Source organism: Danio rerio, chromosome 21 (assembly GCF_049306965.1).
Source record: "Danio rerio strain Tuebingen ecotype United States chromosome 21, GRCz12tu, whole genome shotgun sequence".
Lineage (NCBI taxonomy): Eukaryota > Metazoa > Chordata > Actinopteri > Cypriniformes > Danionidae > Danio > Danio rerio.
In genome coordinates, this window is record NC_133196.1 from 18,704,423 (window position 1) to 18,717,709 (window position 13,287).

Sequence of the window (13,287 nt, forward strand, 5' to 3'; positions counted from 1 at the left end):
TAATAAAGTGGCGCATTCCTCAAGCAGTCATTTTGGTAGACTGGCTTCAGTATAAGCTGTTTTAGACTGAGTCAGAAAGTTTTGAGCTGTGAAACATTGAGAATGTTTTCATACTGCAGTGACCTCTGGCAAAAGCGTAGGAATAATTTACGGTTTGAAGCCAAAAATGACCAGTCTGTCTGATGAAGAAGAGCTGGAGTCAGAGATTCAATTAAAAAGAAAGTTTACTAAAGATAGTTTGCAGTTTCATCAGCAGAAGCCAGCTTCAACACTCAAAAATAAGTTTAGGTCGATCTGCTTACTATCACAAAACACCAACAATTATACTCTGACATAACCTCATTAACTGCATCATACATATAGGTGTTGTAACCTGATTGGTTAAAGCACAGATAGGCTAGGAAAATTTCCACATGGGTGTGTGTTTACAATTCTGAAGGGTATCTCAATATCTCAGGCGACATAGTGGCGCAGTAGGTAGTGCTGTTGCCTTACAGCAAGAAGGTCGCTGGTTCGAGCCTCTGTGTTTCTGTGTGGAGTTTGCATGTTCTCCCTGCGTTGCGTGGGTTTCCTCCGGGTGCTCCGGTTTCCCAAAGACATGCGGCACAGTTAAATTGGGTAGACTAAATTATCCGTAGTGTATGAGTGTGTATTTGTGTGTGTGTGTATGAGTGTGTGTGGATGTTTCCCAGAGATGGGTTGTGGCTGGAAGGGCATCCGCTGCGTAAAAACAGGCTGGATAAGTTGCATTCCGCTGTGGCGACCCCAGATTAAGCCGAAAAGAAAATGAATTAATCTCAATATGTCAACCATACAAACATCTGACAGCCACTATGACTGGGCTCTTCAATTGGCCGCCCACGAATAGCAACGATTAGCCAATTTCACTATTAATTATTCTTCACTATGTTAATTATTCTTAAAGGCTTCTCAATGCCATGTTTCTGTTGCACAGTACGAAACTGCTGCAACTAAACAAAGTTATGCCATCTGTGTACTAGTTTAAAGTTCCGATTTCATACAAGGAGGCTAATACGCACACACACTGGATTAACTATAGCAGCGGGCCATTTATATAATACGTCTTTTCCTCGCGCAAGTTTATTTCCAATGTAAGAATAAATGTCAATATGCTTGCGGAAGTGGAGCGACGCCCAGTAGAAAACATCTCACAATGTAGCATGGCTTTTAGTGCAATGTAAACAAAAGATATGTATGATGAATTATTACAAATTATTAAAATGATTATGTATGTATAAACGCAGAATATAACAGCAGTTCATTTGTAATACTTAGCTAATATGAAGCTTAAATTTACATTAGATGTGATAACTGTGAAACTATGAATATTCTTTAGACTATAATCTTACTACCAAGTTCTATAATCTTTGCCTCTCTAATTTATATGGCGTTCAAAACATATGAATGTGTCTGAATGTGGAAGAAGCCTACTTAAGCAATGCACGGCTTTTGTTGTGCTTTGAAATACAACAATATGTTTGTAAAAAAGCCTGTTGTACAATGCAGTGAAATTATGTAGTTTCATATACAACATTTTAACATTTGAATGTAGAAAAATCCAACGTGGGTGTCTTAAGGAGCAAAAATACAGCATATGGGGTCTTATATGCTGTTGTGTCATCACTTATATTACAAGTCATATTTCTCCGGCCCCTCACTTAGGATGCTTTTCATGAACTGGTCCTCATGACAAACTAATTAAATAGCCCTGCACTAGGATGTTCAGTGCTGACCCCTGACCTGTGAAAGGATCCGCAATCGAATAGAACACACACACTCAAATACAATCTGTTTCTTACCCAAGGTGTACTCTTAGCTGCTTTTACCAAAACTGGTTTAAAAACAGCATGATCTACATCCAAACTGGCAGCTTACATACAAAGGAATTAACTTTGAAAGATTTAACACATAAAATGATAAATAACTCAGAAAACAGTTGTTTCCAATTCTTCAGGAGTCCAGGTCCACTCAAGAGGACCTCAGGATCTTGATCTTGAGGAAACAAATCATTTTGCATACAGAAAAGAAATCACACGCATATTATTCAAGTTTTACTCAGAAGTGAGATGAAATTAAAGTCATCATATAATCTAGGCTATTAAACATTCAACTTATTAATAATCATAAAGACATAAGAAAAGGTATGTGTACGCATCCTGGAGTGGACATTCATCAGAAAAAACATGCCATTAAAAGAATTAATAAATAAAGATCAACAGATCAAAGGAATGGATTTCTCAGTTCATGACCTGAACTATATTTTAAAAGCACAACCTGTTTTAAGACACAAATTTAATTAGGAAAAGTAAAATCTCTAGCATGCTGTCTCAAAACATAGTCACAGTCTGTTTTCGGGCAAACCCTTTTTTAATCAGAGTCAGGATGTTTTTTGTTTTATTTCATAGAGACAATTTTTTTGTCCATTTCCAGGAAGTTCTTCTTCGACTCATTTCTCCACCCCTCGTCAGCCTGTCGTCCCTCCCTTGGCCTTGTCCTCTATCTCAGGGACTCAGCCCCCCTACCGCAGCCCCACTGGAACCCGTCGGCAGGTAAAAGTTTTCCAAACTCTAAAATCTCACTTTACACTTTCTTAATTTTAGCAGCCCCGCCTAACTGACAATGTGGAAGTACGAGAGTGAATCCAGTGAATCAGTGTTCTGCACATAAACAGATCCGGGTTGTCTTTCTGGTTTCTGCAACAGCAGCAGTGCAGGAATCAGCGTCTGCTTCCCTCCTCCCTCTTGTTGTTTGTCAGCTTGTCAGCTGTTGTCTATAAATCAGCCATCCCTGAACCCCTCCCATCCCGCTGCACAGCAGAGCTCCCCCTCCTTCTCCCACCATGAATCATCTCCTTGTTCTCCAGGCAGGCTGAGGAGCCCAGAGGAAAGGAGGGGAGAGGTGTTGAGTCATTCCGGTGGGTGTGCAGGGCTTTAAAAAGAGAAAAACACGCCATCTCCTAGCTGACGCAAGAAACGGTTGTCTTGGTGATGCGGCTGACGCTAAAGCGCATGTTTCTGCCCACTGCCAGGACCTTTATTGTGCTCAACCCTTTGCAGATGGAAAACAAATGGTGTTGTGTTGTTTTCTCCGCTCATATTTTAATGTCAGATTCAGATTTTTCAAGATAATATGATCTGCTGTGATCTGCTGATAACATTCTGATTGCTCATGTTTTTCAGAGCACAATATCTCACTTGCTGTTAAAGCGAACCATCTTTTAAGATGTTTGAAATAATGTCTCTTTTATTTGGGGCTAGATGATGAAGTCTCTCAAACGTAATTCTAACTACAGCGACAGACCGCAGTAAACAATCAGGGCTTTGTTGAATCAGTGTTTCCCATGTTGGCATCTGTCTGAGCTTGTTTTTGCAAGTTTAAAATACTGAATTGGCACTTGTCAGGTCGTAGAAGTGACATGCTGTAATCTGGTGATTGACTACATTTGGCCGTGCGGTGTCAGTTGAGCATCTGTGTGTGTTTACAACTGGTAGGTTTGGAACCAACTTCTGTGCATTTGATGTGAAAGTGGTCGTTTGAAGCCTGGTGCACACCAAACAGTTGGACTTAAAATGATCTCAGTCTGCTTTCAAATGAACTCTGCTGTGAAATTAATCCCAATATACAGACCAAATACATCTTAATGAACCAAAATCAAGGTGGCACGCTGGCCCAGTGATTAGCACTGTCACCTTACAGCAAGACGGTCGCTGGTTCAAGTCCCAGCTAGGCCAGTAGTCATTTCTGTGTGGAGTTTGCATGTTCTCCTCGTGTTGGTGTGGGTTTCCTCCGGGTGCTCCGGTTTCCCTCACAGTCCAAATAATTGAATAAACTAAATTGGCCGTAGTGTATGAGTGTGTGAATGAGTGTGTATGCAGTTGTGGCGGGAAGAGCATACGCTGCTTAAAACATATGCCGGAGTAGTTAGTGGCTCATTCCACTGTGGCAACCTCTGAAGTAGACTAAATCGAATGAATGAATGAATGAATGAATGAATGAATGAATGAATGAATAAACAAAAACAGCACGTTTTGACAATGCAATTATAAAAAGAACAGCATACAAAATAAACAACATACAATAAACATAACATATTATTACTTCAGATTTTAATACATGTTACGATTTAAAAAGGTGTAAAAAGGGAGAGAAAACGTAACATTTAGAATATTATATTTTTACTAAATAAATGGATGGAAATAAACAAGGACACACAATCTTAACACTTAATTTGTTTATTCCTCTATAAGGAAATGTGATAAAGCCTGCAAAAGAGAGGCATGTATATGAGCTGTGTACAGTGCATTTGAAAATAAATAGAAATATATATAATATATATATATAAATAATATAATCAAACCAAAAAGTTACAGGAGGGAAAAAAGAAAAAGAGTTGCGCCAAAGCAAAGAACTAAACAAAACCAACAGCCACATAGAACACAAAATCCCTTTAAACTTACTAAAGAAAATAAAAAATGTGAAAAAGAAATTGAAATCTTCAGCTTATGTGACGCCAATGACATACACTCCCTAAAATAATAAACAAAAATACCTAGTGTTTCTGAACAATCAAATAACTATGGGCAAAATGTAAGTCTTAAACCATGTTGAATTAACAGTTGCTTTGATTAGTTCAGAGACACGGACTAAATCATGATACAGAAACAGGAGCAAACGTGCACAGCACAAACTCACACACACAACACTGAACAAACGAGGCGTGCCGGTCAAATTTAAAGTCCGCAGAATAAAGCCTGATTGGTCAGCGAAGAAACGCCCTAATAAGTAGTGACAGGCTCGGGATCCAATCAGCAGTTACCTGAGAAGGAAAAAATAGCAGAGCAAAAGATGAGCGAGACAGAGAGCAAATGACAGACAAAGGGAGAGAGAGTGACAGAGAGGGAGAAGGCACAAAAATACAAACTCTCACGTACGTAACAATACACATTTGCGTAATACAAGTATAGTATTAATTTAAAAAATATCTTATTCACCAAAAAGTGTGGTATTATAATCTCTGCAACAGTATTGCATAAAACCTCTGCTAGACAGTTTGTGGAACGTGTAAACCAAAAAGTCCATAAAGCATAAATATAGTAGATGCCATCTAATAATCACGAGATGAGTCTGTGTAAGCAGTCAAGGGACTGATTTTATCTGTGCTTGTGTTTATTTATAGAACTCCAGCTGTGAATTTAATGCCACATATGGGGTTAAGGATTCTCTCTGGAGCCCCTCCTCCCAGTGTGGGATGGCCACTCCCCCTTCCTCCCGTGGGATGTCACCAAACCCGGAACTGTCCCAGAGTGCCTCTCACCTACCAAGCCGACTCTACAGCACACCTGGTGACTATACTGTCTACGCTTGTTCACAATGTTGATATTTATCATGCTGGCACGTGTGTCTGGCTCTCCATTTCATTAAGCTTTAGTGTGAATTGGGTGTTTTGCTGGTTCTCATGCAGCAGGTGGAAAAGGCACCCCGTCCTCCAGCACGCCTGCAGCTGCAACACCTCCTCCTAGTCTATCAGATGAGTATCCCCCTGTATCGACGCCACGCAGCACCGCCAGCCCACCATGCAAGGTACTTTGTTCATTAACAAATCCTTTACTTGTTTCAAAAAAAGTGTCACTTACTTATGGAGAATGGACCCTTTGCACATGTTTAACTGTGATCGTAATCTTAAATCCTTGAAAGTTTTTCATATTTAGAATTTTTTTAAACGTATGAATATTTATATGTATTTATGAATGTATTGAATCATCTTTGCGTCAAATAAAAAAAAAAACAAATGACTGTTTATGTGAGGTGTTTCTCAGGCAGTGTCTATGGGGCTGAGAGTAAATTTGAAGTTATTCTCTCCTCTGGCTGCCGTCATCAATCTCAAACAGTTTTTTTCTTTTTCTAAACATCTTGATAACACCATCATGGCGGTTTTCTTGTATTATTTCAGCAAATAGGGTTGTAAAAAATACATTTTTGTACTTTCTGATTCACAGCACTATAAGTTTACCCAACCATGATGCCTTCTGCTAATGAAAAACCTGGAAATGTGAAAAGGATCTATTTAAAAGAATTTTGAAATCTGATGAAAGCCACTGTATATTTTGAACACCAATAAAACAGCTTAAACACTTCCTTTAAGAGATAGTTCTTATAGAGATAGAAAAATGTCCTTTCATTTAAGGTCTTTGCACACTTAATTTCAAAATTTTGTGTTTTTTATTTTTGTTTGTATTTAAAAAATTAATTACGGACAAAATCCTTGCACCTTGCCTGGTTTATACTTCTGCGTCAAGTGATTGGTGTAACCCACTGTTTATGGACACACACACATTGGTGTAACCCTCAAAGTTTATGGACACACACACACTTGCCAAATAGCGGTAGGCAAAAGCAGTGGTTTTTAACCATCTGCCACATTCTGTCTATATATTAGAAAGTGACAGCATTTTTTATTTAGGTTTTTGCTTGTGCAAAAAAAACCCAATCCTGTTCTGATTTTTTTTTTATTTTTGTAATGGATGAAAGCTTTTGACGCAGTGTGTCAACGTCAGCTTTATTGTCAATTCAACCACATGTACAGGACATGCAGAGAATTGAAATACAAAAAGTAGAATTCATAAATTAATTTTTTTTAACGCTTAGTTCCTTCATTAATCAGGGGTCGCCACAGCGGAAGGAATCACTAACTTATCCAACATATGTTTTACACTGTGGATGTCCTTCCAGCTGCAACCCATCACTGGGAAACATCCATACGCTCTCATTCACACACATACACTATGGACTATTTAGCTTGGTCAATTCACCTGTACCTCATGTTTTTGGACTGTGGGGGAAACCGGAGCACCTTGAGAAAACCCACACGAACACGGAGAACATACTATTGCCGAGTTCAGACTGCATGATTTTCAGAGTAGTCGTGTCACAGATGTTTTCACACTGCTTGACTATCTGAGCTTGCGTTTCATCGCTGCTTTGTTTACACTGCAAGATGGATCTGCGACAGGGACTTTCACATTGCATGACTTTACTATAAGAAGAATCGCTGACAACTTCATCCAAACTACATCTCACAGCCAAAAACACGTAGTAAATCTTTTGTTATTAACTACATAATGAGAAAGAAGCCTTTAATGGGGTAGAAAATGTACATATTTGCTCACCTGGGTTTAAAGGGAATTAGCCATTTAGCCTCCACTAGTTTTTCCTCCATTTCGTGGGTCCAAAAAAAAACGAAAAAGAGCGCTTTTAACATCTCCCCCAGCCTCCCGCTGGCCTGCGGAAGGTATACACACACACACGCAAGTGAATGCCGCTCTCTCATTGGCTGTAGGCGATCGCTGAATTCGCTATTTTCAGTCAAAACTCAATTCACACAGCATGATTTGAAAGCATGCCAAATATCTCGCAGGCATCGGCGACTCCTCATCGATTCTCTCAGATCGCGTCTTTGATAGTTCATACTTTGTGTTTGTCACTCACGTGCACGAGCACCGATTTGCCTGTGATTTCAGGCATTTGTCGGCAATTTCTCAAAACCTGTCCGCGAGCCAAAATCGGGGCAAAAATCACGCAGTCTGAACTAGGCATAACTACACACAGAAATGCCCAACTGAACCAGCAACCTTCTTGCTGTGAGGTGACAGCGCTACCCATTGTGCCACTGTGACACCCCAAAAGTAGATTTTTAAAAAGAAATTACAATAAATATAATTACACATAATATAATTTAAAAAGTAAGTTAAAATAAAAATTGTAAACAATACAATTACACTTAAGGGCACATGGCAAGGAGTGCAACCCAGAGTTGTGAAGATGAGAAACAGTATATAGTACACTATAATGCAAAAACGTGAATGTGATTAACATAACGTGAGGTCGAAAATGAGTTTTTATGTGTGAACATTTTGGACGTAGTTTACAATAAACTATACTCGCAGCGAATTTCTTTAATCCGTTTAACACTAAACAAGATGTTCTGAACAAAGTTGCAAACCAGCAGCAATTCACATGCAATTCACAAATACCATGTACAGTAATGGCTGCAGCTTGCCATCATTCTTCAAAATATCTTCTTTTGTTATCAGCAAACTTTCCTTTTAACCTTTTTTCTGTAAAATAATCTCATTTTGCTTGTGTACAGTTTCACCGTTTTTACGATTTTGTTCTCCACAGGATGGTAGACCTTTAGACCATATTAAACCGGTCTTAGTCAGACAAGAGCAACTCAGAGAGTCTGAAAAAACTGGGCCTGAAACGATGAATCACAGAGGTATGTGATGAGTAAGAATCATTTAAAACACAGGAATAATCTTACTATGATGTACAAAACAGCTTTATATGAAAGATTAAATGCTTTTCAGGTTAGAAGAACTTTAGCATGTTAAAATGCAGAGCAGGAAATGCAAATGTTAAGGCCTATTCATACAACTATCAAAAATTATGGATATGTATGAAATTAGCGACAACAGTATCACAGCTATAACAATATTGCCAGAGAGGAATGATATTGTTGTATAAAAATCCCGTTATAATTCAAGACTAAAATGTCAGACCAAAAAGCTATTATGTACGCTTGTATGAAACCTCACATGATCCTCCATTGGTATGGGTTCTAATATGGTTATAGATACAGTTATTATTCTTGGTGTTAATGGAGTTTTAGTTGTTACATTTTTAAGATTGAGTTTTTTATCTGACCCAGATGGCAGAGGTGAAAACATGCCCATGACCCTGACTGAGCTCTCTGTGTACATGAAGGAACAAGAACAACTGAGGATCGAGAAGGAGAGGGAGGATGGTATAAACTTGTTTTCTTTCTTACTTTGACTGTAATGCTGTAATTCTATTAGTTTGCAGGGTCAAATTCAATTTTTCTGTTACATTTTTCTTGGCACATTTTTAATTGTTAAATTACATTTTTATAGTTAAATATCTGTCAAAATAATTGCCAATTATTATATAACATGTTTACAGTTTTACAACTTTTACATTTACATTTTAGATAATGTTTAGGTTTTTCCTTCAAGTATGTTTAATTAAATAATTAAAATAATTTCTTTTAACAAAATAAACTAACTAAAATACACTTTGTAGTGTATGTAGTGTAATATGCTGCAGTATTAAGCCTTTATTTCTATCACAATTTGTAACACGACAAATTGTAATACTATACATCTTTTAACTATCTTTTAACTCTTTTTTCGAATAAATTACTTAACGATGCATCCCCAATACTGATTCATTCACTCATTTTTTCTAAATTTTTGACATTCAGTAAATTAAAGTGGAATCCATAGATTTTTATATATATATAGATAGATCATAGATCATCAATATATACACTAGATATTGCATACGGACCCTGAGCAATGTGTCAATACCACCGGCACTTTTGTACAGTGCTCCCAGGACAAATGACATTTGTCTAAAAAAAGACTAAAGCCAAAGTGAAGATGCTGGACTTTAGCACAGCGTATGGGTGGTGTAACGAGCAAACAAATAAAAAAAAGCATAAAGGCACAACATTTCATTGGTAAGATTTAGTTTTTTAAGTTTTTGTATATTACGAACGTTCGTGCTAAACAAGTATTGATGGTAATACGGTCCCTTTCTGCACTGACCATAAGGTAAAGTAGCACCATCTTGCATTGAATACTAGGCTTATGCTAGTTTTGTTAAATAAAATTAGCAAACAATGTAAGTGAAATATGACAACAAAGCGCTGCAGTGCCAGAAACTTGTATTATTGTTGGCTAAGTCAAGTAACGGCTAGTTTTTGAAGTAAGGAGTCTCGCTCCTTTACATAATGACAAAATCATTAAGTTGTAAAGATCTGTCGACGCCTCCATTAATTTTACCCTCCATCCCCTCAGCTGCCATCACAGAGGAGCTCCTGAAGTTAACCGAGGAGAAGCGGGATCTAGCCGGCCTCCGTGGCTTCGACTCTCCATTCTTCAGCACTACAGAGACCCTGACTGGAGCACAACAGAAACCCCTGCCCTCCTCTATTCTTCACAACACCATCTCCACCCCTGACAAAACTGAAATAACACCCGGTGACAAAGGAAGAGTCAGCAGAGGCCCGTCCCAAGAGCAACCCTGGTCCTTCCAGCCAGTGTTCATGCCCATCGAACACCCGACGCACAGCCTCCTTCATCGGAGCCCGTCAGCACCAGATGACGAGGCCTTAAAATTTGGCTTGTGTTCCCCGAGCCCATGCAAACCTCCACCCATGCCATACGAGGCTCTGTTTGACATGGCTCTGCCTCGGGCTGCCTCTCTTTTTGTGGGAAGGAAGACTTCAGAGATAGTGCAACGAGTGGCGATGGAGAGGTTTCAGAGAGGGGATTCTGGCAGGCAAGGGGAGGACGAGGGTGTGGAGGGGGTCGCCTCTGCTTCGCCTCTGGAGGTGCTGGATCGCCTCGTGCAGCAGGGTGGAGACGCCCATGACAAAGTGCTAAAGAGGTAAGGCTTTTTGCTTCGAATGTGGCTTGCAATAAATCAAGCTTGTGGTCTTGTGGCCTGGTGATTAAAGATTTGAGGATTTAATCTAAAAGAACGGATCAATAAGTTGACTTTGTTGTGTCTTTGAGCAAGAAGTTAACACCCCACTTTTTTGGAAGTAGGTTCACCTTTACCAAGCGTGACATTTGAGTTTTTCCATTTTTTTTAAGCATTTACCCGATCTCCAGTTATGGCGGGAGCATTTTTAGCCTAGCTTAGCAAAAACTATTGAATTTCATTAGACCATTAGCACCTTGATCAGAAATGTCAAAACAAGTAATTTTCCCATTTAAAGCCTAAAACTTCTGTTGTTACATTATGTACAGAGACTGATGGAAAATTTTAAAGTTACTAATTTTCTTAGTTGATTTGGCTATACTCTTGTTCTAGCATAATAATCAAGGAACTTTGCTGTCGTACCATGGCTGCAGCTTTTGCAATAATATGCGTCTGTGTCTGATATGTTCATATGTCTGAAAACAGTCCCCAGTAATGTTGGGTGATGTCGACCAATTCGGAATCATGACGTCGACAAACTTTGTTCGTAAAGAAGGTGCACAACCAACAGTGTCTAGTGTTTTTGCTAAAATTACTAAGCATGAAAGCGAAAGACTGAAGCAGTGTACTGATGCTGTGACACGTTACCTGATAGATTCAAAAGGCCGAAGAGTTGTTAGATAGAGACGAGATAAATTAAATATCACATTTAATAACTACAGTGAGACGCAAAGTTTTTGTGCGTACGCAGCATTGATACATGAGGCCCCTGATCTCCGGGTCTGACGGAAGCACTTTCAGCTTCATTTAGCATAAATCACTGAATCGAATTAGGCACAACTATATAACAGAGTATCTGAAAGCAGTTCTGAATCATCTCTCAAAAATATCTCCATTTTACAAGCTCATTTCTTCAGATTTGCAGGGCGAGGCAGTGGCGCAGTAAGTAGTGCTGTCACCTCATAGCAAGAAGGTCGCTGGGTCGCTGGCTCAGTTGGCGTTTCTGTGTGGAGTTTGCATGTTCTCCCTGCCTTCGCATGGGTTTCCTCCGGGTGCTCCGGTTTCCCCCACAGTCTAAAGACATGCGGTACAGGTGAATTGAGTAGGCTAAATTGTCTGTGTAATGGTATGAGTGTGTGTGTGTGTGTGTGTGTGTGTGGATGTTTCCCAGAAATGGGTTGCGGCTGGAAGGGCATCCGCTGCGTAAAAACTTGCTGGATAAGTTGGCGGTTCATTCCACTGTGGCGACCCCTGATTAATAAAGGGACTAAGCCGACAAGAAAATAAATGAATTTCTCCAGATTTGCACGATTTTCAAGCGTAATTACTGTGTAACATCATTGTGCCTGCTGCAGTCATGGTATTGCAGCAAAGTTCCTTGATTGTTACACGTGAATGAGAGTATAGAGGAATTACCAACTTACGTCGCACATGACGTCACACAGGTTCCCTGTTGCAATAGTCAAATTCGACTTAACTTTTACCGTACACCACACTGCTTTTAATGCCAACCGCAGACGTCTTTGAGTAAAAGGGAGCTGAATGAAGTGAGGACCTAATTAAAAATGCTCGACTCTCCCGTTCTCATTTCATATAAGGTAAGGTCATGCTATGCTGAATCATGCACATTACTCGTTTTTGATTGCAGCAAAGATTTCAGCAAACACAGTTAAATATGTTTAATTAACTGCGAACACTGAATGCTTTGAATGAAAAGTAAAAGTGTAAGTTCTCATACCCTGCTGTACAGGTGCCTTCGCTGTTAGAATGCAGTTGTTTTGCTTGTTGATGATTACCCAGGTCTTGTATAACGTTTGCTCTGTCTTTTTACCTTGTCTTTGGCTAGGCATAACCTCGGTTTTTAGCACTACATAGTTTTGAATCTGGTAATTATGGAGCATTATTTTATTGCACATGACCACACAGAACAAAACTGTTGGCATCCAAAAACTTGTAGGCCTTTAACTTCTCTCTAAAAACACTTGGAGTTTTAATGAGATAGTTGTATGTTTCAGACTGGATGCTTGGTCTTTTTGTCGTTAGTTTTGCTGAATAACTGTGCTTATCACTGGATGACAAGCTGTTATAATACGCTGAAAGTATTATGTAGATAATATATAATTCATATATAATCGATATATCCTATTTCTAAGACAACAACAAACTCTGTACCGCATCAGGTGTCATTCCCTCGCTGTAAATGCTAGCACTCCAGTTTTTTTCTCCAACTTCGCTGCGCGCACATCCTGAATGTTTACAAACATGGAAATTCGTCTGTAGTTCTTGGGCATATCGACCTTGAAAATAGCAACTTTTTATTCTCTTCTGATCTTACACAGTGTAACTACAGAAAAGTCAAGCATTAAATGGGAAAATTATCGAAACTGGTTATTTTTAAGTCATTTGCTAATAGTCTAATCTGATTCAGTAATCTGTGCTAAGCTAAATGTGCTCCTGCCAGAGCCAGAAACTGGCTGAATGGATTGAAAAATGGTAAATCTCAAGTGTTTAAGTCTTGGGAGTTGTAAAATGAGCCTATTTTTAAAAAGGTGGAGTATTCCTTTAAGCAGAACCATGTCAAACTGGTTGCAGATTTGTCCACTAAGTTGCTATTACAGTGAAACAACTGTCTGCATTGTGCCATGTCACATCCACAGCCACACAAATCAGTCCACAGCCTAACAGGAGAGCCAGTGTTGACCGAACACAATCAGAGCCCTCTGTCCTCCTGTACAGGCCTTACAAGAAGACACATAATTG

General features: G+C 39.2%; 1 protein-coding gene across 1 annotated transcript in view; it reads left to right on the plus strand.

Moving 5' to 3' along the window:
• The window catches only part of tsc1b (TSC complex subunit 1b), a 37,470-nt gene that overhangs the window by 15,016 nt on the left and 9,167 nt on the right, over positions 1 to 13,287 (plus strand). Inside the window, 6 exon segments of the mRNA NM_001282392.1 lie at positions 2,452 to 2,570; positions 5,198 to 5,363; positions 5,483 to 5,601; positions 8,200 to 8,296; positions 8,729 to 8,824; positions 9,900 to 10,491. Of these exon segments, the coding sequence (NP_001269321.1) occupies positions 2,452 to 2,570; positions 5,198 to 5,363; positions 5,483 to 5,601; positions 8,200 to 8,296; positions 8,729 to 8,824; positions 9,900 to 10,491 (1,189 nt within the window).